General features: G+C 39.4%; 1 protein-coding gene across 2 annotated transcripts in view; it reads left to right on the forward strand.

Annotated features, from left to right (window-relative positions):
• Positions 1-25211, forward strand: part of PIGK (phosphatidylinositol glycan anchor biosynthesis class K) — a 71894-nt gene extending 46683 nt beyond the window's left edge. For both annotated transcript variants that reach the window (XM_071810559.1, XM_065842746.2), the window contains 2 exons: positions 2045-2120; positions 23987-25211. In XM_071810559.1, coding sequence (XP_071666660.1) covers positions 2045-2120; positions 23987-24103 — 193 coding nt within the window. In that variant the 3' untranslated portion in view covers positions 24104-25211. The remainder of the gene's footprint in view (positions 1-2044; positions 2121-23986) is intronic.
• Positions 25212-26836: the final 1625 nt, after the last annotated feature.

Here is a 26836-nt window from a genome sequence, read left to right on the forward strand (position 1 = left end):
AAATCCTTTGGCATTTGAATAAAGGTCTTTTTTCTGCAATTGCCAAGGAGGGTGTTTGACTATGCAAGGGAATGCTGACTGTCTAGACAGAAAACATTGCCAAAAGTACAAAGTCCTTGATAGAACAGACAAGCCTTTTTGTTTTCCTCCCCTGCTAATATTCAGTTTGTAGTAATTTTAGCTGTTACTTGCAGTTTCACGGATTTAATTTTGGAATTTGAGATACTGTGGTGTGGCTGTGTTTGTTTGTTTTCCCACCAAATTTGCAGTGTCCCTGCACAGACTGCAGAGATAAGTGTTCGAGATATTGATCAATATTTTGTTCTGTGTACAGTGGTTTCATACCTAGAACTATGCCTAAGAAATGGCTTTATGTAACTGGTATCCGTAAATCAAGGTGTTGTGTCAGCTAACAGGCTCCTGGTAGAACAGAAGTCATCCCAAATTCACACCAACTGTGGGTAGCTAAATAGACACTGGTTATCTTTGCCGGTCAGGACTCTGCAAATGATAGAAAGGAGAACAGTGGAAAGGTTCCTTCTGCACCCTGTAGGGGACTTGTTGAGCCCACTATAAGCTCTGATGGTTGTGTGCAGTATATTTCATCATGTCAGTGCAAATTCCGAACTGCCGTAACAGTCCAGAAATTCTAAAAACCGTATGGGTAAATGAGCTCTTTCAGTAGACCAGTTTCAGTAATTCAGAGCTTGCTTACTTAATTTTCCTTAAGCACATTAAGCAGTGCTGGATGGGCTGTCACTGTGGTCTTTGAAATATTGCCAGGTTTCTTTTTTCTCTGCTTCTGAATTTTAACTTCCATACTTCCCTCTACTCTGTTCCATAGAAATGTCTGGGTAATCAGGCTCTTATTTGGAGCTTAAAAGCATTCCAAGCCACAACAAAAATTCCAAAATGGAAAAGGGACTAGATGTGCATTTATTGTCCTCTGTTTTACTACACTACAGAGTCTAAGCCTTTAGTTTCTGGCTCTTACCTGCAGGTAAATTAACTCAGCAAGCATGTATCATTTTTGACTAGAATGGGTATAAGGTAGTAATTTGAACCTCGAAAATAATGTCTTGGCCACAGTTTTTTTTCCGAGAGTAATTCTAATTTAAGTTTGTAGAAAGGCTTTCTTGTCATAGGGATCTTATTTTTTCCCCCTTCATTTCTTGTCATATTACTCAAATCCCTATATTCAGAACTCTTCAGAAAGATTGAGGAGTGACTGATGAAAACCTTGAATGAGACTTTGAAAATATAGCACATGCTGTGCAGTTCCAGTAGAATAAAGCAGTATGGTTGAAGGGTTTAAGACATGCTTTCATATTAATTTACCATCATTTAAATATTCTTTTAAGAGACTGCTTATGGATTCTGAATTTCCAGTTGTAACTATAATTTATTTGAAGTTTAAAGGGATATGATGCATTTTCTTTGTGAAGTATTTCTACTTGTTTTGTTCATGGCAGTTCTTTGGCGTGTTCGAAGCCAGTGGAACACACCAGTGTGCTGGCAAAGGCACAGATGTTTGTGGTGGTGAACTTGTACCAGAGCCGAGCGCTGATGTGCAGAAATGGGAAACGGTGAATAATCCCTCTTGCCTTGTGACATGGTTGTATTTGAATGATCTTGGCAGGTTTGAGTGAAGAAGCTTGTATTGTTAACAGTGCTGAATCTGCTATGTAAACGCATCAGACTTTTCTTCTGTGGGGATTTCAGTCCAGCTTTCACCAGTGCTTTGTTCACCCAGAACTAAATTTAAAGGTTTTCTTAGGTTTCTGCTGCTAAATTTGTGCTTTGATCAGGAAGAAGTCCACATTACACACATTTTTTGCTTACTATGGATTTATTCTTTCACTGAGCTTTCTAAGAAATATATTCAGTTACGGTCCTAAAATACACTTTTTCTTCATCTTAAGCAAAATAATCACCCATATACCACACTTTTTAAAAAGTAATGTATCTGAAACTCTTACATTTCAAGAATTTAACTCAACAAACATTATACTAACTAATAAATGTTAACCTCTTTTCTTCTCAGGCTTCCAAGCGATGAGGTGGCAACAGAACCACTAAAATATGCTGAACAACTTCCTGTAGCTCAGATAATACACCAGGTATGTCTTTCTATTTTAAGGATTTTCTTTGAGAATAAACAACATCTGTAATATTTAAACTACTTTTCTAGGTCATGCAGAATCAATGTCCTCATGCTGGAAGTATGTAAAAACAACATCCTCTTATTCAGATGACAACTATTAAATTATAAAAGTCTTATTCTGAACATGGCAATGACTTACTGTGTGACACAGCTGACACTTCAGAGGTTGCTGTTAAAATCCTGTCTACTGATATAAAAGAAAAAAAATCCATTAAGTTCTTCAAATTTGCCTCTTGACCTAAATTATATTCCCCTTCCTGAAAAAGCAGCCGAAGTATAGAGTCATTAGAATGGAGTAACTGTCATGACGAGTTGAGTAGGGAAAACAATCTCCCCTGTTACTACAGTTCTGAATTAGCACCGTTTCCATTTCTGGCTACAGCAGTGTCATCAGACTTCCTGCTGTACACAGAAGTGTTTGCTTTTTGTTTTGCATGATAAAAACAAAACAAAACCCAAAAAAGATTGAGATTTAGCTTAGATTGTGTCTTCTAACTGTGTCTTTATATAGAGAGTCAATATTCTTCCATCTATTTAGGTAAACAAGTGAGGGATGATGGGACATTTGAGTTGGAATTGAATAGCAGGCTACAGTTTTTATTACAGCATGTCTTTTGTTCCCCCCAATTCATGGCAAGGAGGAAGAGACCTTTTCTGTGCAGAAGATTCTATACTCCCTTCTTGCTCTTTTCTCAGAGTTCAAGGTCTGATTCTCAATCCATCCTGCTGGTAGATGAGATGCCCAGCATGCATTCACGTCTTCTCGTTCTTTGCTCTTAACCACAGTGGGCTCTGCCTATTTTGTGGAAATACTCATGGCTAAATAACATACATAAAACTACTGTTCTGTTGTAGTCATTTGGAATTTTCGCAAAAAACCCAAACCATTTGTTTTAACTTTGTAGATGCGAGTCCTGCTTCAGGGACAGGTAACAATAGTTTTCCTAAGGCAGGACTGAATAGTTCAGATTACTGTCTTCCTAATGGTACCTTGGCAGTATGGAATCAATCAGGTAATCAGGTATACTCCAAAAAATTGACCTGAAGGTTGGGGAGGATAATGACAGATCATCATGGGGGACAAAATGGTACAGTCCATCCACTGTCTTGAGATGAGGAAAACTTCCAGCTGGAAACTGGGACTTGATGTTGGCCAGGGTAGCAATACCCAGATAGACAATGTTAGATAAAGCTGTGGTTTCAGACTGAGCTGGTTTTGAATGCTTAAAGATCAAGAGGAACAGATAAAAATTCACTAAATGTCAAAGTTGCTTACAGAATCTTATTAGTATTAGTTATTATTGTAGATCTTTCTGAATACCTGTGTTAATCAGTGTTTTTAAGAAGCTGAGTCAGACGCTGCAGGCAGTGCTGGTTTTACCTTAAAGGAAACAAGCTTTATTTTAAAACTTTAAAGTGTACCGGTCTTTTCTGCGAGAGGTAAACACAAGGGATTTGAAAACTTTTGGCTGAAATCTGCACCTCCGGGAAGAATTTCTGATGTGTTCAGAACATGGAAGACTGGAAATCAGGACCAGTTTGTATGTCAGGAACTCCCTGGTGTTGTCAGAGCTTCAAATGACCCAACAGCCTGCAAATGTCACATTTAAAATTCTGTCTTCATGTCTGACTCTGAGCATAAATGAATTAAACAGCAGAGCAGGCAGCCAGTCAATATGTTCTTAACAGTGAGAGTGAGCAATGAAACAGGTTGGGGGTTGTTTGGAATCAGTAAATAGAAACTGCATGGAATGGCTCACCTAGAGGAAAATCTCAAATAGGAAACAGAATTAACCTTTAAGATGGTCGACCAGACGAAATGTCATAGTAATATTTTTACAACATTAGGTGGGTAATAGCCACAGAGGGTTCATTGGGCTGCTGTGTGTTATACCGCAATAGAATATTGCACTGTGGAAAGGCAAAAATCTTTTTTTGGTGTGCTCTTATCTGTTTGCTATAGCAAGTTTACCGAGAGTGTAGAGCTGTGGTCCACACAAAGCAGCAAAACAGACCCAACAGAACTGCAAATGTCTTTGATGTGGAGAAACAGAGCAAAATGACTGTTGTTCAGCTATTGTGCCAGGGAGTCAGGCATCATGCCCTGGTTTTGGATGATGATGATGTCCTTTTCGAGCCTCCAGCTGTAATCAGCTCAGCATACTCTGCACTCGTGTCCTGCTGAATTAGCATTGCAAAGATTATAACGTGTCATTTCTGAGGGCCCTGTGACAATTGGGACATGTAGTGCAAGGCCCATGTTAAGTTTATACGAATAAATATTTTTTACTTGAAGAAAAAAGAAAGAAATTCTAAGAAATAAGGTAACATGAGTAAAACCAGTGAATACAATTTGTGATGTTATAGTGCTTTATCCAAATGGGTAATCGCTGTGTTTAGTACTGGCTTTTGTTGTTGGTTCTATATCACATGGAAGATTTCTTCCATGTTAACCAATGTTTCGTTTACCTCTGGGCAGAAATAAAGGCATCAGTGGTGTATATTTGTGGCATAAATATACATTAATATTTCACAATGGGAGACCAGTATCCTAAATCAGTATAACGCCAAAGTACATTTTAATTATAGTGAGTAGCCAACGCGGCCGTTAATTCTATCCGAATTTTACTGTAAACTTATTCTTCTGAATGCTGCTGAAAGTCTGTGTGTTTTCCTTGGGCATTTACATGTGATTTCTAACATTCTCTTCAGTACTTCCCTGGTATTTTAAAAAATATTATCCTAATGAAGAGAAATGTACCTTTTGATTTCTAATCTGATTACTCCATGTGAAAATTTCAGACTTGATACAGACTAAACTATTCAATGAAAGGAGACCCAGAATCTGATTTGGGGATTGATCTTAAACTTTATGGTAATTATGTGTTATTATAGCAGTATAAACCAAAAAGAATAACAACCCTATAAAGTTCATAGTTCCAATTCTCAGAAATGTGATATATTGAATGCATTAGACCATGGTTAATTATTAAAAAGACAAATTTGAAGAAATGAAGATAAATAGCAGAATGAAAACAAATACTAATATATAAGCCACTGGTTTTTAGACACTAACCAAAATGAAGTGGCTTTCTCCCTTTTCAAAAACAAAAGAAAACTGTGTGTTTTCTACTGAAATAAAGAACCACTAGTGCTCGGTAGAGGAATGCAGTCATTAGTGTAAGCTTCTAAAATGGCAAAAGTTAAACTTTCGGAAGAATTCCCACATAAGACAGCCTTTTTAATGAGGTTCTTAGTGTACAGCCATGTATACAATGCTGCTACTCGGACTGAGTTTATGAATAGTAAGGGAGAAAAAGGAGAGATTACTTTAATTCTGCACCTTCTTTAGTTGAAACAGATCTGGTGAAAGAACATGAGAAACTGCATTTGAGAAGGTTGTTTTCATTTATCATAAAGGATATTCATTGCTGGCCTTCCGATTCAGCCAGGTATTTTAATTAAAGTACCTACCTTTAGTGCCCGTGCTCATGCTCTGAATGTCAGTATGTGTTAATATATTTTGCCTAACTGGGATTTAGGGTATTGAAGAGACTTAAATTGTTACAGGTGTCTTACTGATGGAAGGATGTTTTATTGATGAAAGGCACATTTCGGTGGATAAATGCCAGATCTCCTGATGTTGTTATAATTGAAAACAAAATGAAACAGCAAATTCAGACTACGATCGACTTGTATACTGATTTTAGTCCATTGTAAAATATTAAGTAGATAAATTAACATGCTGTTAAAACAGGATGGTATCTCAGGAAACCAACTTCCAACCCATAGTGGCGATTGCACAATTTATTTAAATTTGACATGGCTTACTTAAAAACAAGAGAGTTCCTAGGTGTTTTCTCATATAGGACAATGCACGGGGCATGTTAGATGTGATTTCTAATTAAATTAGATTGCGTTTCCTTTTGGATATATGTATTAAGTTTGTTTTGTAAGGTTTTAAACCACTACACTTCTGTAGCCTCTCTGTAGAAGCCTTAGTGGAAAATGCCATCTGTAATCTCAGGAGGTTACTGGGAGGCCATGCCAGCCCTGTTGAGTGAATCTGTCTCTCTGTTCCACATTCCAGTTGAGCAACTCATGTGAGCACCACTGGCTTTGCTGAGTTTAGGCTTGCAGGACTTTAGGGAGTTGCCACATCCAGTCTAGTTGGAGGGTATCGACTCAGTCCACAATAAGGGAAATTAAATAAGAAATTTAAGAAAGAAGATGGGAAAGGGATCGCCAGAGTCATAGGTGGACAGGCTGATGGTCATCAAACATCGCTGTAGAGTTGCAGATCTGTGTTAAGTCTTGCAAGAAGGTCTTTGTTTCCATAATTTCTGTGCTTCTCTAACGAGTTTGCCCTTCCCCCAAAATAAAATCCATTTACTTTCAAGATTACTTTTTATTCATTCTTGGGACCTCATTCTCACACGGTAGAGGGGTGTTAGTTTATTCAGTTGTTGATGTTGCTCCTGTTTCACGCTGATTTAATTGAGAGGGCCTTGGCAGAAATTGTTGAAACAGTATTAAGAAAATGGAACACATCATGTTGTATAGATGTTTTTAAAGTTATTTTTGATAATCTATAACACAACCATTTTAGCTCTCAGACTTAAATGTTTTCGCAAACATTACATTAAAGCAGTTTTATGCGACTTGCGATCTTTGTGAAATGCTCAATATGAAAATTAACCCATCACATGCTCCTAGAGTCTTGAAAGTAAGCCTGTAAAATTCAGGGGTCACACGGGTGCCTTGCCGACCCCCTGCAGCTGCCCTATAGCACTTGTTATGTTTCAAGGGTGGCCTCTCGCACCCACTCTGCGCCTGTCCTGATGGTGGAGTCTTAGGTCCTATTTATGTTTTATAAAAACCATTAGTGGTGTGCAGAACTTAAGTATGCAAGGTGTTTAACTGCACAGCAGACAGTAATTTTAGTTTACGGATAATAATTTATTAAAAGTCTTAAAGTGCCTTGATAAGGGGTATTTGCATTTTACTGTGTCTTTACGGGCTATAAGGCCCAAAAGCTATGAGGTGATACTTAGCTGTGTCAGGTTGGATGTGCAAAGTTTTAGACATGGCTATTTATACATTCTCTGAGAATACATTCCTGTGGCTGTGTTTGAAAAGAAAGCATAGCTTGCTTTTTAAAACTCTGGTCACAGTATTTAGCTAAATGATGTCAAAGATAAAATATGACCTTTCACCAAAAGGTCCAAATTTTGCTGCATCTGTTAGCACAGACGCAGGTCTTTTCAGGAATGCTTTTCTTTGCCAGAACCAAATTTTTTCAGGACTACTGAAAATTGAATTTTTCATGTCAAAGATTAGGAAATGCTCTCTCTTTAGAATTCAGTTTTATTTTAACAAAATACATTACGTGGCTACCCAAGAAAAAGGCTTGTGACATGTCACCTTGCACTAGGACACCCCCTGGTCTGGTTTTACTTTTGCAGCTCTGAAGACGGCGTTGTCCCCGTAGCAGTGCCACTGCTTGTGGCCACTTGGGAGTACCCGGGGAACGGCCGCCTGTTCTGACAGCGTTCACCTCTGCCTGTTCCAGGCGAGAGGTGAGAAAAGCTGTTTGTGATGCGTGGCATGGGAATCTGTCAACATCCTCTTCCTCACCAGCTGACTTAAAGACCGTTGTGGAGCTTAGGCCTTCTGACTATATTCACGTGCAGAATTAAACCCAGGTGTGCTGCCCACCTTTTGCTCATCCAGCCTTTCTTAATCTAGGGTACTTGGGGTGTATAGGAGTAAGAAATCAATGTCTTTTCCTAAGATTTTTTTTTTTTCAATTCCTTTTTAATGTTTAACCTAAAACATATATTTGTGAATTGTGTAACCAGAGGTGGTTTGCCTGCATTTTGTAGCTCAGATGGCAGTGGTCTCAAGTGTAACGCTGACTGGGTGTTATCCAGTAAATAAGAGCTTGTTTTGTTCCCTAAATTATATACAGTACGTGGATTTAATTTCTCTCGCTGTTGCATAAGTTAGGGATCATTTAATGTTTCTTTCTTCCTTTAAATTGAATGCTACCTAGTACAAAACTCTGTGCTCAAAAGGAGCAAACCAAACTTTCTGTGAAAAGCCATTACTGCATGGTTTTGCCAACCACCCAGTATGTCATATAGCAGCAGAGATATTCCTGCCAACACTGTGTGCTACTTGGTGCATATAGGTGCTTTGAAGTTCAGCCCTTAATATTTCTTCTAATATCATGGTTGATTAAAAAACATTGTGAGTAGCAGAGTCTTGCTGTGTGTGGGAGTCATGTAGCCTATGCAATGTGTACCTTTAAATCTAGAGAATGAGTGCTTAATTATTTTGATAGTACTGTTTTCTATAAATAATAGAAAATAATAGACTAACTCCAAGAAATGACGGAACGTGTTCTTGGCTTGGTTGTAGCTGGTACAGATTTTTTACTGGCAAAGCATTAAACCAGAAACATTTTCAGGCATTTTTTCCTCTAGTGAAGTACTGCAGTCTGTGACGGTATTCAGGACCTTCGTATGTAAACCAGTAGTCCATGCAAACAGTCATTTCTTTCTCTTTTTTTTCTTATTCAGAAATTAAGTAACACGTTAGCCCAATGCAATCTTATAAACAAAGTCGTAACATTCCTGAAATAGAGCATCTTTCTTAGTGTAGCATATTTTTGTAAAATATTTCAATGATAATTTTATTTGCTGTTGCTTTTCTCATAAATTCTTTCTAATCACAGAACACAGTGATGTGGAGTTAGCAGAAATGAGTGATGATCTGTTTTTACAGACAAGGCACAGCTGCTTTTGTTGTGTTCAGAGCGTGAGGGAAACCCTCTGGAAGCACAGACCTAGTCAAGAAGCTTCTTCTCCGCCACCTTCCTGTGAAGGGACTGTCGTGGGTCATCACTCTGCTTCTCCAGGATCATTGTTTTACCATTTCTGAATCACAGGGAAGGTCCTTCTTTATCACTTTGTTAAGTTGAGATATTAAATAGAAGCTCTTCTCTTAGTCTTCCATAAAGATAAGCATCTTAAAATTATTTTTCTTTCAAATGCTGCCTCCCACATTTTAAAAATTTAGCCGTAATTATAAAGAAATTCATTTCTATGAGGATAGGCTACCAAAATATTCATGCACAGGGAAATCTTTTGTCTGCACACAACGCTGCTTGGCAGAGCCAGAAAAGAAGCAGGAGTGGGTTTTGTTGCTGACCAAGCATTCCAGGGGAACTGAATGTAGTATTAAATTCTTCCAATTATAGCCGAGTACAATGGCTTGAATAACTACATGCATCGAAAGGAACCTGAACAGTCAGTTGTGGGGATCTTGCTTTTAACTGTTTGCTACTAGAAAAACCACACTGAATATTTTCTGAAGGCCAAGAAGGGCAAACTGCCATGACCTGTTCCAGCTGCCCAGAGACACTGGAGATGGAGATGTTGCATGCATGGTCCACCCTTTTTTTCCCTGTTTATGCATTAAAACATGTAACTTCACCTCCTTCCTTGCATTTTTTTTTTTTAATGAAACAGAAATATATTTTAACAAGAAAAATGAATGATCTCTTTTTTTTTTTTTCCTATTGCACAGCTCTGTTGAGAACAGTTGAGCAGTTACCAAAATGTTCTGTCTGATGTGCATGCACAACGTCAGCTTTTCTGGGCATCAGTGGTATCCATTCTCCACTGTCATATCTTGAAATGTGAATTTATCACTTCTTCACAGAAGCGGCACCCAGCAAGGTGACAGTAACCCCTAGACCATGGTCTCCATCAAAAATAGTCACCTCTTCAGGGAGCTGCAGTGGCAAAACCGGATACAAGTGATGCAGTGTTTTCAAAATGACTGTACAGGTCCTGCAGTTTGGACGAAGAATTATAGCATTGAACTGTGCAATTTTCTGAGGTCACGTCTTTTTTCTATTTCCCTGACCTACGAAAACCCTTACATTTAAAGACTGGCATTATGTCTTCATTCTTCTTTGGCACGGGTTGCGAGATCCGTTAGACAGGCAGCTTGGAGTGATTTAACTGGAGGCTGCCCCTCGAGTGGCCACACTCGGCTGTCCCCCATGTTAGAGTTCTGTGCTTGTTAGGCACAGCAGTGAGCTGAAAACTGCTGCTTAAAGAAAACAAAAAGGGCATCTTTTCAGCCTGGCTGGGTATGTGACTGCAGGATTTCTAAAGCCAAATAGAATAGGAGGTAGCAACCAAAATTTATAAAATGCATGCATATTCCCGGAAGACTCTTGTTTCTTTTCACTCTCACCTGTTCATGAGAAATATAATTGTTACTCTGGAAAGGTGACGTGGTAATAAATTTAAGGCTTTTGTGCATATCATGGAGTGCTCAGTTTGCCTTTGAGAATGCTGGTAATATGAGGTTTTCTATGTGAATGTAGCGTCATGCATTTCGTGAATTATGAGACACAAGTTTCATACCCACCAGCATATAGAATTGTCAGGTGTACTATTAAAAATATATTAAAAGATAGCCCAGCTCTATTGTAGCTATAATTGTTAGAGGTGCTATGTGGGACTTGCAGCTTCTTTAAGAGGTAATTCCTGTAATTGTTTCTTTTTAATAAGCACGGTCTAAGATGTGAAATGAAGGCAGGGGTTCAGGAAGTGACTGTAACATGTCAGGCATTATAGAGTACTGCAGGTCTTTGTGGTTTACTCATCTGAACTTCAAATAACTGCGTTCGAAGGGTCGGTAATAGCTGAATGACCATAAATTCTAAAAATTATTATTTTTCTTATATTAAAAAAAATCATTTCTGCTTTTTTCAGCTGAATCAGCCACGTGTTTGAAGAGTCAGTATGTACAAACTTTTTAATATTCACTGTTGATCTTTCTGTGTCTCTAATTTGGCTTTGGATTTGATTGTGTCACGATCCTCTTTTGCTGAGCTTTACAACCTGCTCACAACTGTGATTTGAAGGCTGTGGTTCCTGTTTCTGCTGGGCTGTAGCTCTGCTCAGAGCTTTACAGAAAGAGACATGTTGAAAAATGCTTACAGCTGAAAGTAAACTCCACATAGCATGTTGGCAAAAAGCAAAACAAGGTTAGCAGTGAGAGATTCTGATTTGTAGATTAAGGCCTTAAAGAACCACTGTGTTAATCTCTTCTGACTTTCTGACTTTATTTATATTCTCCCTTCTTTGTGCCAATATCGAAATCAGGAAGGATGACTGGAAAAAGGGAGTGAGTAGAGGCTCATAGATGTTTAATCAAAATATTGTAATTATAGGGGGAATGTAAATGAGGAGGACAATTACGGCATGTTAGTACACGATTACGGAAAGCATGCTCAATATTACAGCTGCTATTGAAGAAGCAACGTGTACGTGTCCCAGGGGTCTCAATTGCTAATGTCATGTGAATTGTTGCATAGTGCTATGGATAAAATATCAGTAGCTGTTTCGCTTTGGTTTGGGCAGCTGATATTAGAACTGCTGCCGTCTCTGCAAATGTAAGGAGGTTATTTTTAAGTGAGTTCTGTGATTTGAGACTCTCTGCTTTGCTTTGTGGTCATAATAAGCTTGGCTCATGTCAGAGGTTTTTTTTGCTAAAATCATCTCTCCAGCCATTTTCACTCTTAAAATTGCAGTCCTCTATTAAGCATGTAATTCATTTATTTCATCATTCTTTGCTTCCGTGAGATTTTTATTGTGATACACTGGTCTGCATTCATTTGCATTTGTGCTTTCTAAGCCTGGATTCTTAGATGTTCTGACTCATTTTTGGGTTTGTCTGCACTCGGTCCCATTTATTTGCTGTTCCTTCAAATATGGGCAAAGTGAATACTATTTAGGTCACTGTGGTGAGTTGTCTCCAGTGGGGATAACTGAATAGGTTTTCAGTGCATAATGGTATGCAAATAATATACCTCTGCCTCACATGGGAATAGACTAAATATATGCACAAGCTTTCTGTGACCTTAATAGGTTTGTAGGCATCATAATATACCATGTGCTGCTGGAGCATAGTATCTGCTATACAGGTATTTCAGCTGTGGTTGAGGGCAGAGAAATGTATGAAATAACTCTGTGAATTTAGTATGTGATCCACACACCTTACTGTGTATGAAAGTGTATACCAGCAATATAGTTGATTTGCAACATAAACAGTAGGTTTTAATAATAGTTATCATTAATAAAACAGAAGATGCTTAATGTCTTACGCTTAGAATACCCTAATTCATTACACTGGTAGAGCATTTTCATGCACAAACCAAGATGAAACTGAAAAACATCCAGTAAACCAATAAATAAGTTACTCCATTAGGCTGTTTTTATGTTTGTGATGTTTCACATGTGAATGTATCTTTTAAAAGTTTGGTTTCATTTTAGTTTATTTTTATTACAGGTTGTAGAGCAACTCGGGAAACAGATGCTGCATGTGAAAAAGCTTTGCTTTAGTGAAGCTTTCTGTGCAAGAGAATACATTCTTCCTAAAACTTCATTTTACTGAAATTAACTTGTATTTCCACTGAGGAAGGCTTATATGAAACACAAAGGGAGGCTTAGCGGTTTAGACTTCCCTCAAATAAACTGCATAACTAAACAGAGAAGATGCCAAGCCTCGCACTCTTGTACTTGAAAGTATTGTGTTCTCTGTCATGGGAACTCGAGATTAGAGAAATTATAAAGGCTTTGCATAAAACCGGGGAGTTAGAATTAATTTTTTCTTAAGCAGGGAAGTGTCAAAAGCCTATTATGGTAATTTTTCAATTTTGTCGTAACCGTTCACACATTTTAAAATAGTTGTACAATTGAGTGGAGACATAATTGATGTGTTGTGGGTTGGTTTTTTCTTTCCTTGGGCCATCATAAAAGGTAGCTTAGGTGCACTTAGGCTCAGAAGAAGGAGGTGTGCTAATTAAGTATATGTAAATTTTCATAGCACAGTGAGAAAATTTGCCTAATGGATTGAAATAGTATTCTAAGAATGATTCCCCTATTCTTAATTACATCCAAGTACCAAATATCAATATTAGATGAAGACAATTAACCCACAAAAACCTCAGTGAGAAAGTTTAATTCCTAGCACTAGAATTTTGGGGTTGTTATTATCATTATTATTATAGTAAAAAGTAGCAGTAAAAGGCTACTTTAAAAAAAGTTACTTAATGACTTTATTCATTGTCTTTTAGGCTAAATTAAAAGCTGAAAATATATTGGAATGAAGAGCTACTGCTGGATTTATTTTGTTAATTCTTACTGAATTAAAAAATTATAAATCTTGTCTATATCATAACAGCCTATAAAGTGCTAGGGTAGTAGTTCTGCTTGTTCTAAAACAGGTTTTAGGACTTCCCTAATTAAAAGAAAACTGATTAGGCAAAACTTTTACGGTAAATTAAATCACCTTTTTTTAGCAAACGCAGTATGTAACAATAGAAATACTGCTCTAGAATTGCTTCCATTTTGGCGATCAGTTTTGCTGTTCCACAGGAGGAGTCGTTGGTGGAAGAAGTTTTGCGTTTGGAATGAGGCTTGCTGGGAAATGTGAAGTAAGCAATACTCTGGAGTGGTCATTGATTAGTAAGACGTTTGGTTTTCTATGCAGAGAAAGGCATCTTTCCTACCTTTCAGCTAATTTTTCTGTAGAAACCTCCTTGAGCTATGAAGGAGCTACCTTTGCTATCCCCAAATTATGCTCGACTTCTTCAGAATTTTTCTGGCTTTGTCTGCACTAGAAATCGATGAAATAGAGAGATCTGCTGTGTGTCAGGGGTGAAGCATATCCTGCTTTATCCCTTTTCCTGACGCTACTGAATGGCTTCTGTCCAGACCCACGTTCGGTTTCTCTCCACTTTTACCTTGGAGTGGTCTGATTCTTCCTCAGCTCCGCTCTCCCCAAAAGCTGTGAACTGGAACTACCCGACTGAACATGCAACACGGTTGTGCAGCTTTGCGAGATGAGGCCTGGGCAGGAGGGCCAGCATCTGTTCAATTAGTTCTCTAGTTTACAGGTTTCTGGTGGTTTGTGTTTGTGGAATAATAACCCGAGGAAGAAGAAAGCCAAGTGCGTGCATGGATGTGTGTGTGTGGAGGGAAAGGAGGGGATGCTGGTAGATCCTTTGCAAAGGGCAAGGTGTTTCTTAGTCTTTATTCCATATTTTATTGCTTAGCACTGATGGCACTGGGCATAGAAACAGCGTTAGTCTGTGTGTGTATAAGTACATATTTAATTTGAGTGTAAGACTTGACTTAGTTTGTGTTACCTGTCACTAAATATAAACAGGATCAGGACCTTTCTAAATAAAGCAGATTAACAAAGTACATTGTAGTAGGCTGTCCAAGATGCAAGATTTAATTCCATTTTCTGGTGTCAGTTCAGTGTTCTGTAACGTTTTCATTTCTCACATAACCTTGTACCATTTTTATTAATCATTACTTTTTATTGTTTACCCATGAAAGCTTCTCTGATAGTGTTTATTTAAATGGTATTTCAGTGAGTAGTAAAATTAGCAGTAACAGTTTTCTTGTTTTTTTTCTCTATCGACTAGAGTTCTTCTGAGTTTATGCAGCATAAAAAGTAGCTGTTGCCAATAAGCTCACATTGATAAGGAAAGCACAAATGTTATCAATCTTAACTTGACGTATTTTGCAGTGCTGCGATACCTTTCTGAACGCTTTTCCTCAGGTGAAGGCTCTGTTGGCTCCAAATATATTCACACATTTATCCCACTTAACCGCATAAACTTAGCGAGGTGTTATTGGTGATTTTTTGGTGTTAAGTTAATTATATTTTGTTTACTCTGCACTAGCATGCTGTGAGGAGCACGGCAGTGTAACTCGCAAGCTCTTGACAGGACTGATGAATGGCCAGAGATAGAGATATTGGCAGGCTGCTCTCTGGTGCTCTGTCTAGAATTGTTTTCCTAAATAATTCAAAAGGTTGGAATTTGATGAAATCCTTTCCATTTGAAGAATGAATGGAAGGGATAAATGAATGAAGACTCCAGTAATGGAGCAGTTGTGTTCACACTATTGGGCAGACAAGAGCATCCCACATTGTCACTCCTGTGCTAATTCTTTACCTGAGGTTGTGATTCAGCTTTGTGCAAGTGATTCCTTGTGCAGTGACCGGCTTTCTCGCTCGCTGTGTGCCCCCCACCATCGCCAGCCCCCAGGCTGGGAGACCCCACACACTGACGGCCGTCCCTCCGGCTCCGTGTTCCTACATCAATAGGGCAGTAACCTGGGGTTAGTTTAGCTGGTAGGCACGAAAGGTGCAACTGCTTTGCTACTAGGTAAGACCATCTGTGGTTTTATCTTTTTGTAAAGACTCACTCTTTGAGAAAGTTGTGACACTGTACATGTTACCTGTGGTAGTCTGGGAGGGTGTGTACTCAGCTACACTCGTTTGTTCTTCCAGACAAATGGTCTTTGTAGCATTGACTGATGGACCTTGTGTCATGCAAATGTCATGTGGGAACGGTGAGTAGTTATGATACCATAAATCTGCCATTCTTTCTTAATGGCAGCTGCCTACAAAAACTCCTTGCAGGAATGGATTTGCTCTCTGGGACTCCTTGTTCTCTGATATACCAAGCGTAATAGAAATGGCTTTCTGGTGCAGGTGTATCACTGCTGTGTCTGTGTTTTATGATTTGTTTTCAAGTTTGTATAACAGCCAGAATAGCCAAAAGTATGAGGTTGATGTTTCAGAATAGTTCCTTTTCCTTTTTTTTCTGCTCACAAAGAGAGTACGTACAACATAAACTTGGGTGGGAATACTTGTCTGGCATATGTGTGCACAAACTACTGAATACAACAATCGTCTTTAAAGCTGGGTAGTGGTTGGGAACAAACCGATCGATCTATCTCCAGCTGTAATACACTGCTTTCCAACCAACAATGAAAATATTTTGCAATAAAAACACAGCCCAATTTGATCTTGCTCATATAAATGTGCAGGCACCTTCTGCCTCAGCCCTGCTTCTCCATCCATTTTTTCATTCCTTCCTCTTAGATGCAATGCTGTTCTGTGTTGTGCAAGCTGGAGATGGAAGATGTGGAGCTCTACTGCACACATGTATAATGTAGCACACAGCTCAGGGCAAAGGAGAACTTTTAACATTACAGCTGTAGAGATTTAAAAAATGAGCAGTAAAAACTACATGCATAAGGAATATTTATTTGGATTCCAGTTTCTTAAAATGTAGCTGTTGAGCTATTTGATTAGATCTTGTACTCAATATGGCATATCGAGTATAAGATCTAATGTTGTCTAACATCTGTTGTTAATACAGTCTGTCACCTGGAAATAAATGAACAGATACTCATGGGATAGCCAGGAAAAAAATGTGTGGTTAGAAGCATCACTACTGCTTTGAAAGGAATAGCATAATAATTTATGAACATCATGGTTTCTCCATGCAAACAGAAACAGCTTCATTTGGATTTGGGTGATCAAAATTATACTTCATAATGGAAGTTCTAAGGCATACCATTAATTTTATGAGATGAAGAAAAAAACCTGCCTCAGAGCATATTGGTTGAAAAGCATTTGTACGGACTCACCATGTGTTCCAGAGAGACACTGGGCAATCCAGGTTAGATTTCCAAGGAGGATGCTGTGCTGAAAGGCTGGGCCGGTGAGACCGGTACCTGGAGTAACGCAGACGCTGCCTCGTCTCTGCAGAGCTGAGACGCTGGTTCTGGTTCTGCTCCACTGGCAACACGACTTTATATTTGTGTGAACCGGATCTGTACCATAGAAGACTTAGAGATAATCTTTTCCCGGTGGAGAGGGAGCAGGGCATGCAGCTTGGAAAGATAACACTCTGAGAACAGGTTGGCCTTATTTACACAATTTTTGGGACTACAAAATACCTTCATCCCTCTAGCAGCCTCCATACACCCTTTTCACCTCCTTTGTTCTTTGCAGCTGCTGTTTCTGTCTGCTTGTCTGGGTAGCAGCAAGTGGGTCGCTTTTATATCTGATAGCTTTTGGAGGTCCTCTCCGCTGAGCTCTGCCTTGCTAGTGTGCATTTTGTCATTTTCTGACCCCCTTTAATGGAAGGATCTCAGGAAGTTTCTGTTTGTGGCATGACACTGTGTGCTAAATGTCCTTAGTCTTGTGTTTGCTAATAGTATTTTTCTTGTTCAGATTTATTAAACATACACATATAGACAAAGAAGGATCCTTCTCAAAGTAACAGTGACCAAGTTTTGAATACTTACTTAACTAAGCTGCTCATCTTCTATTTTGCATGCTTCAGGTGGCATGAAGCTTCGTGTTTGCAAATATAATTCATATATTTGCTTGGACTTAGGTGGCCTTTTGTGAAAAGTAATGGTCATCACAGAATCCCAGAATGTCAGGGGTTGGAAGGGACCTGGAAAGCTCATCCAGTGCAATCCCCCCATGGAGCAGGAACACCCAGCTGAGGTTCCACAGGAAGGTGTCCAGGCGGGTTTGAATGTCTGCAGAGAAGGAGACTCCACAACCTCCCTGGGCAGCCTGGGCCAGGCTCTGCCACCCTCACCGGGAAGAAGTTTCTTCTCAACTTTAAGTGGAACCTCTTGTGTTCCAGTTTGAACCCATTACCCCTTGTCCTATCATTGGTTGTCACCGAGAAGAGCCTGGCTCCATCCTCCTGACACTCACCCTTTATAGATCTGTAAACATTAATGAGGTCCCCCCTCAGCCTCCTCTTCTCCAGCTCCAGAGCTCCAGCTCCCTCAGCCTTTCCTGACATGGGAGATGCTCCACTCCCTTCAGCATCTTTGTTGCCCTGCGCTGGACTCTCTCCAGCAGTTCCCTGTCCTTCTGGAACTGAGGGGCCACAACTGGACACAATATTCCAGGTGTGGTCTCCCCAGGGCAGAGCATAGGGGCAGGAGAACCTTTCTTGACCAGCTAACCACCCCCCTTCTAATAATGAATGGCTTCATAGAAGAGCATGGATTAAAATATAAAACCCAATTAGCTTCATATTAAATAGATGTAGCCAGTTGTTTGGTGTTTGGTTTTTTTTTTTTTCTAAATACACCTTTATGTTGTGACTTTTTCCATCTCCACCCTGAGGTGCACCTGAGTTCCATGGTGTACCTGGTAGCTGAGCAGGTCACACCTTGGCTGGGCCCCCCCGTACAGTCCCTGCTGTGTTTGCTGGGTGGGCATCGCTCATCTGAGCACTGGCTGGTCTGGGAATTAAACTGCGCTGGGACCCAGGTGCTGGGGAAGCTCCCTTTGATTACAAGTAGTGTATTATGTGTTGTGTCACAGGTTGGAAGATTAATGAATAACTGTTAAACCACTAAAAGCGCTTTAAAGTGCTATGTAATGCCGAGAGATAACACTGGAAGTAAAGAATAATAAGTGAGCAGCCATTTTTGAAGTAGAAGTTAATTTCTAAAAAGCCCTTATAGGTGACATATTTTAGAAGGAAATGAAAAACTAAAGCTATTATAGCAGTGTTGTGGTTTATATTGCAGTGATTACACAGTGTTCAAAGCACATATTTAAAATGCAGTTGTTGGCATTGATATGTTAATTTAGTTTAACTACTGTTCTTTCCTGTATCCTTCATGAGTTTTTGTTGTTGATGAGTGAACTTTCTTCGTTATTTTATTAATATTGGAGATATCAGTAATCATGGCACTGTGGTTAATAAATACAAACTGGGAGAGCAGAGAAAAGTGCTTTAAATTGTTTTGCAGATTAAGAGGCGCCGTTTATGTTGGAGTTCTGTTAGGACTTTGATCTTGCTGTGGGCACAAAGAGGATTAAACTATTACTAGATGGCTGAAATCATTTGATTTCCCCCATCCCCTGCAAAGACCCCAAATGCAAACTGTAACTGACAAATTAGAAATGCGTAATTCCACTAAAAGCTTTGAGGACATACTTTGTGCTGTGATTTGCTTGTGATACATATAAATTCATTCTGAAATTCAACTTTGTTGTGTGCTTTGTCATAGGAATTGAGAGGATTACCCAGTTTGAAATTTTAAAACCTGAATTATTATGGAGTCCCTCTAGGAAATACATCATGTGCTATTGGCACGGTGCACTGTACTCCATAGCAGAATTTGGCTTCTCCAAGGGGTTCTCTCGTCCTTCAGTTTGAGATCAGTTGGTTGTTGTTTCCTTTTGTTGTGTTTTGGGTTTTTTTTTTGTTTGATTTTGTTTGTTTGCTTGGGTTTTTTGATTGCTCGGTTTGGTTTTGTTTGTTTGTTTCTGAGACAAGAAGCAGGTGAGTTATTACAGTTTTGGATCTGAGGTTGGCCTTGGATTTCAAAGACCTACCTTGAAATGTGGATTCTTCTTCTTTTAGATTTTCAGTACTTGTCTTTAACACAGACACTAACGTAAAAAATAGGTATCTTAAGAAACAGGAAAGAAAACCATTAGTATTCCAGAATCCCAGAATGTCAGGGGTTGGAAGGGACCTGGAAAGCTCACCCAGTGCAATCCCCCCATGGAGCAGGAACACCCAGCTGAGGTTCCACAGGAAGGTGTCCAGGCGGGTTTGAATGTCTGCACAGAAGGAGACTCCACAACCCCCCTGGGCAGCCTGTTCCTGTGTTGCAATGGGAGAAGTAGGAATGTTCATTTAAATGGAGAGTACCAAGACAAAAACTTGCAAGTTTACATCCCCAAAACACATAAAATTCACTGCAGTGATCTAATAGTGGTGGTGGGCACTGCACAGAGACGTGGTGAGTGTGCTCTGCGTCCCCACAGTGCCATCGCTGCCACAGCCTGCCTGGTGTTTTATACCACACCTGCAGCAATAAATTGGCTAAAACTGGGTCCAGGGCGCTCAGCACTGAAACTCCTGAGAGAATTAAGCTGGAATTAAGTTGAAATAAGATAGCTGCCACTTTAATGGACTTGGTGGAACACAGTGCTTCTAGTGTTTTATTTTTGTTCAGTTACATATGGATATTTTGCACTCGTGGTACAAATACACACCATCTGCCTCAGGTTGGGGAGAACATCCCCCATAACAAGGATGATGATTTTCCCAATCTCCTGAAGCCCTGTTTGGAATGAGATGCTGGAGGACACTGAAGAATTTGTGTATCCCTTTTCCATTTGGGAATTCCTACATTCCTGACCATATGCACTGCTTTCTCTACCGCTGCCATCCAGATGTGGGTTCTGAGTTTAACCCAAAGCTTTCCGTACCAGTATTGTGGTCCCTATTGAGGACACTAATGCAAAGGGAGTTCCAGTGGGAGAAGACTGTAGGGGTGGATTATAATGATATTTAACACAGTGTTTTCCATGTGAAATGCTAATATGTGATGCTTTAAATCTTCCATTCTGATGTAACATTTTAAAATTAAACCATTCTTAATCTAATTACCACTTCGGCTTTAATACTTTTCTATTTTTATTTTTTTTTTTTTTACATAAAACTCATTTTAATTGGACTAACGAGTGTTGCATGTTTTTTGAAACACCTTCCTTGAAAGTCTTGAATGGTTTCCATTTGGGTCCCTACAGACCCATCCAGTTTGAAAATACACTTTTATTCTCTCCTTAATTACAGTACTTGGAGCAACTCTCTATTAACTGGTTTTAAGTTCCACAGGATAATGAGTCTACCAGAACTAGAGAGCGTACAGCAGAAAACTGTTCACAGGAGGAGGCTTGCTGTTGCTTAGCTACCTACCTTTTTAATTTGGAATTTCCAGCAATTCCATAATGACTAGCCCCTAAGCTGCTAAATGTATTTGTTCACGACACATTGTACCATTTTATATGCGCCTTTCACCTCTGTGTTGCTGCTACTATTGTAGGGCTGAAGAGGGCGTTTATAATGGGGTTGTATTGTGGCATAGGTCACAGAACCTAAACACGTCAGTGACTTTAGCAGTACTTGGTATAGTGAGTTCTTAGGTGGGTACTGCAAGAAGGAAATTCAGAGTAACCTGAGCCAAAAGCGCTACCGCCTCTGCTCCTCCAGATCAGGCCCAAATACGAGGAAGTTATGCGTAGTTTCTAAGTACTGCAGCCAATCTGTGGTCTTTTAATAGTACACATTCTCACATCAATTTAGGCATAATTAAGACACATAATTAATGGCAAATTAAAATACTGCAACGCTTAACGTTTTCTGGCCATTCAGCGTTTTCTCACAAGTGGAGAAAATGCCTGACTTTCAAAAATTGCATTCGTGGGTGCAAAATGCAGCTTTTTGTAAAGGGACTTTTTTTCATTTGCTGCTTTGGGACAAAGATTGGTTATTGAAGTTTTCTATGCTATATTTGTTAGAATTTTAGAAGGATGAATTTGTCAATTCAAAAGCTAATTACACTTTTATTCAGTTGTGGACTTCCTTGGGAATCTATTATCAAGTCAATTTAATGAAAATTATGTATTTCAGCTCTTACAGGTATACTTTGAAGCTTTAAATAGGAATCTCTATAATCCCCTTTTAGGTATTCATAAGGTTTCTATGTCTGTATGCCCCTACTGGAAAATACTGGCATATTTCAATATAATTTTGTGCTCAATTAACCTCGCTATTGACTTAAATATCTGGAATAGAGTTGCATCTCTTTGCCCTTTTACTGTGGTTTAATATTTATCTGTAGACTTCGGTTTCTGGGTCTATAAATCTTTTTCATTAAGATAATTTATTTTTAAGATGACTAAATACGTAGCTCTTGTATAGTTTCTCATGTGTTTTGAATAATTCCCATTTACCGTTGCATCCTGTGGCTCTAGTCCGTCTGTCCGTGTGTCCTTGCTTTCCCAGCATGGAGCTGCTGCTGCACTGGCCTCGGTTTCCTTGCGGAATTCCATGGAGGCTTCAGTACTTGGCGTGACAAAATGTAAAACCATACTCATAGATCACCTTATAAATATTTATTCATATAAATTCTTTAAAGAAATTAAATTACGTGTTCTATACAAAATAGGAGAGGGGCTTTTAGTGTCACAGACTGCAAATTGAAGTCATTTGTCTAGAAGGGTCAGGTGCCACTTTGTGGTAAGGAATTTGTCCGAGATCCAAGGAAGGAAAGATTGATAGTACAAAGAGATTGATGAAACAGGCACTGCAATATGCATACGAAGTTACGGGTTAATTAGGAGGATTTAAGCAAGGAAGTGTCACCCGCAGTTCTGTGGGGAAGCGAGGAGTGCTGGCAGCCCTTTGAACAGGCAGAGCTCATTTGCTGAGGTGTTGGTGCGGAGATGCGTGGCTGCGAATATCAGCGAGGTGCACATCACACGAACGCTGCGCCTGATGAGCGCTGCTTAGGAAACGGAGTGGTTTGCGTGTAGAGGCACCATCTCTGCTCATATCCTTGGTTTTGGCGTTGTTAACGTAAATTATAATGCTGGTTCTGTGATTCCTGTATCAGAGTAAAATCATTAATATTTCAGAGAACCAAGTTCTCTTGTGTCTCAGGTGTCTCAGGTGACATGGCTATTTGTTAGACTTTTTAAATACAAGCATGGTACTCAGAGAAAAATCCTAAAGCTAAAACTATGTAGCTTAGCAAATGGGAGCTGAGCAATCAACAAACATTGTTTTCCTGTTGATAGGAAAGCTGTGTGGAAAGAACAGACGCTGCAAATTGTTCCTTATTGCATTAAAGTTCACCAGCCACCTGGTACATTTAGTGGAAAACAACAAGCTTCTCTATACAGATTCACGCAGAAATTGAAACGGTACCATCTTTTGTAATAGTTATTCACATGGCAGAAAGAGAATTTTAGATTTGACTTCAGTGCAACAAAACCAAACTCTCTGCCCCTTGTGCCTCGTTCTATACAAGGACAAAATAGTGCAAATCCTTCAGCAGGGTAGGAGTAAAAGGCTCAGCAAGCACTTCACTGTTTATTGTTGTAATAGTAAATGGTCTCTGTCTGCCTAGAAGATCCATAAAACACCTGCTGAGGGCAAGACAAGGCACAGGCATGAGTTACACTTCTAACTACTGTAATTCTGATATTTTTGTTAAGATATTCTTAACTAAAATTTTCCGTTCCTATAGCTTCACCTTATTCTTGGCCTCAGAAGCAAATCTTGGGGCACATGGCAGCTCTTATCTTCTACAATCCACTTCTCGCTGAATATGGAGTATCTGAGGTTTTTTAAACATGAGGAAGAAGCGGACAGACAAGTTTCATCTTGTCTTGCTGCTAAGTGTGAGACAGAAAAGGCCTTGCAGTGTATTGCTTTTCACTGAAGATGGAAAAAAATGTTAAAGGAACAGGTATTTGAATTGCAGAATGTATTTCTGCGTTAAGGAAAGGCAGTTAGACTCAATGAGGCCCCTGGGAAATGTGATTGACATTAAAAACAATCCTATTTTGGTTTATGATATTCCCGTAATAACGAATCTCAGCTTCCTATGTGGTTAGATATCTGTTTATTCACATAATTGGGAGTACAAAAGGAACTGTAGAAAACACTCTAGGTAGTGGAAAAACAACACTGTCATTTCTCTTCCACATTTTCACTTGCAGGAAGTGTTTTTCATACAGCATTTGCCTCTTGTATTAACATGAGTCCAGATAGGAGAAATTCTGTCCAAACAAATGAGTTGGAATGTGTCCCACGGCATTGACAGGCTCTGTCAAAGTGGTGTCTCAGGCACAGTTCTAGTGGCCTTTTCGTGGTACTTGCCCTCCCGAGTGCAGTGGCAGCTCACCTCCCATCGGCCTCTCCAGCACATCAACAACGGTGCTTCTGCTTTAGGAACAAATGCAGATTATTGGTGGTTTTTTCTCTGCTGCAAGGCTTTTCATTTTTTTCTGGATAAATGTTTAATGGAAAACTAAGCACGGATTCTTTGTTTTTCTCTTTTTGCTTGGTTTTCTTTCTTTCAGAAACCAAAACAAAAGGACTGGCATCCTCCTGGAGGATTCATTTTGGGACTCTGGGCACTGATCATCATGGTTTTCTTCAAAACGTATGGAATCAAGCACATGAAACATGTCTTCTGAATTCAGGCAAGATGATTGCAGTGACTGCTACTTTGGATTCATTGGTGTCATCTGAGTTCTCTGTCTTTATTATGGTTGCAGTGAAAAAGTGTTGAGATCTTGGTTTTAAAAGTTCTTTTGAAGTCGTCTCTTCTGCCCCTATTTCTGAAAAGTCTAACAAATGGTTTTCATGATATACTTTATTTATTTTATCTTGTTATAAACACTTTTTAATGCTTTTCTGAGCAATTTTTTGTTCTGGTTAAACTTAAAAAAAGAGGAGGGACCTAAACACAGTAACAGAATTTCTGAAATTGATTGTGAATTGTAAATGGGCAAATTCTTTCCCCTGTACTTCAAACTAAATCTTGGAAGTAATCAGCCTATCACTGAGGAACTAGACATTGTGCAGAATGTTATTTAAGACGTCGTTTTATCAATAAAACCTTAAGCCACTTTGCAGACTCTGGCATGACATATTGAAAGCTTTCTTCACACAAAAAAATGAAATTGATTTTTTTTTTCCTCATTCTTTTTTCTTTCCTGTTAAATACAACCCTTAGATCAGCCCTTTCGCCTTAGTCAGTTTTGAGTCTGGGGTTCTATGAGTTGGTGGAACAAAAATATACGTGACCTCACTGAATCTACTTCAAAAAATGCCAAAAAAAAGGTGACTTCTCAGTGTTCATAAGGAACCCTTCATAGGTGTTGTATTTTCACTCCATACAACATGGAGCTGGATGCTTTCAGGATTTTCAGTGCACTGGATTTTTTCACAGAAGAAAATAGACTCTGGCATCAGGATGAAAAATGTGATGAATTGTACTATTGTACTCTGTAGTTTCTGAGCCGTTGGAAAATGAGCTTTGTCACCTAGGATTTGTACATTCTGTTTTGGCATATTGATTTGTCCTTCTTGGACATTTACTGATGAATGTATGCTAAAAGGGTTTTGTCTGTATCATATACTGATATCAGTGAAGAGCAAGTCTGTGCATGTATAGCAACAAGTCTGTCAGCAAGGAGGAGCTTTTGCCGTGTGCTTGTGGAACCTGTTCTCTGGCTTAATCACAATAAAGCTTACGCGGTGCGTACATGGTGTACACGCTAGACACGCGTCTCAAAGTGATTAGGACTTACTTGTAATCGCACATAATATCAAAGCCAATATATTTTTCTTAGAATATTGTATCGGGCGTTTTCGTATTGCACAGAACATACAAATCCGAGTGCCTCAGCATTTTTGCTGTCCTTTTTTCTTCTCTTTCAGGTTGATTGCGGCATCGCGGCCTCGGGTTGGGTAGGGGACGCGTCAGGGCGCAGTGACGGGGCTGCAGACACGGCAGCCACTGGGCCTTCCAGCTGCTCGGGAGGCCTGGTGCAGTAAAAACAGCACCGTAGTGCGTCTCTTGAGGCTTAAAACCTTATTTTGTTTCCTTCAAACATCTTCTAGGCTTGGAGAGCCTAGAGGTACAAAAGGATCCATCGCTGGGAGGTAAACACTTGCCTGCTACAGCTCTACCTCAGTATAAAGTCACGGTATTGAGAACTTTGTTGTGCTTTTTGGTGAACGGTGGGGATTGTTTTCAGTAGCACGTGCTAAGCACCGGGAATAGGGATTAATCTATGTTTAAAATGAAAGCATTTCTACGCCACTGTCGCCGTAGTTCTGTAAACTGTTATTCTATGATAAATACTACTAGAGATTTCTTTCCAGTTTGCCGATGAGAAGTTTTGGTCTAACTGATGCACAGGTATCCCCTGCAACAACAAGGTCACTAATGTGAGAGATGAAGGCTCTGTTTGCTGAAGGGCTTCCCTGGGAGAGGGAGGAGCTGAAGGGTTCTGAGCAGCCTTCCTGGTGCTGGATCTCTGGACCTCTTCACAACGTGTTGCGTTTTGGGGTTGTTTTTTTGGATAGCACCCTTCACAGGCAATTAATTTGTATCCAAAATCTCATACAATGCTGACTCTTCTTAAAATCAGAAAACCTCCCCCTCTCCCTCCTCCCACTCATCTATTTCTAACGCAACAATCAACTGAAGTCTTTTGTAGGCAGACTGTGTAGAAATGCAGAGAGACACTATAGAAATGTGTAGACATGGTATCAAAATGTATCCTACAGAATTTCTTAGAGGATTTACTTATCTTTCATTTTTTTTTTAATCCAGCCTTTGATACTCCTTTTCAATTGTAACGAATATTTTTAATCAAATATTTATTGGCAGGTTTTGTCACACTTTAAAAAGCGGTTAGAGTGAAGTTGATAGAGCTTTGTTCCTTGCTTCGGTTGCAATTACACTTACCCAGACTCCTCAGGCCTTATTCAATTTTCCTCTTTCCCTCTTTCAGCACCTTTTGCAGGACGTGATAGAAACATCTACAGAACTCAGCAGAATTTTGTAAATGGGAGAAGACACCAAAGATGCTTTCTTTTTAAAAGCGTATCTGCTTGGGGAAAAGGAGGCAATTAGGTGGGTTATTAAAAAGCTATTTATGAATAGAAACACTTAGAAATGTGCCTGTGAAGGTGATTAAATTGAAGTGAGAACAATTTGACTGGAATGCAGCAAACTATGCTTTGGGCATTTCTAACGTTTTTTATATGCATAAAGTGACGAGCCCAAATAGATCGTTCCCAGAGACACTGTAGAGTTGCCCGTGCTACACTTATGAGACAGTACTTTCCATACTGTGATAACTTATTCCTTGAGTAGTTACAGTCTGCAAGCAAGCATAGAAATGTCACAGAAC

Source organism: Patagioenas fasciata, chromosome 6 (genome assembly GCF_037038585.1).
Source record: "Patagioenas fasciata isolate bPatFas1 chromosome 6, bPatFas1.hap1, whole genome shotgun sequence".
NCBI classification, from domain to species: Eukaryota; Metazoa; Chordata; class Aves; order Columbiformes; family Columbidae; genus Patagioenas; species Patagioenas fasciata.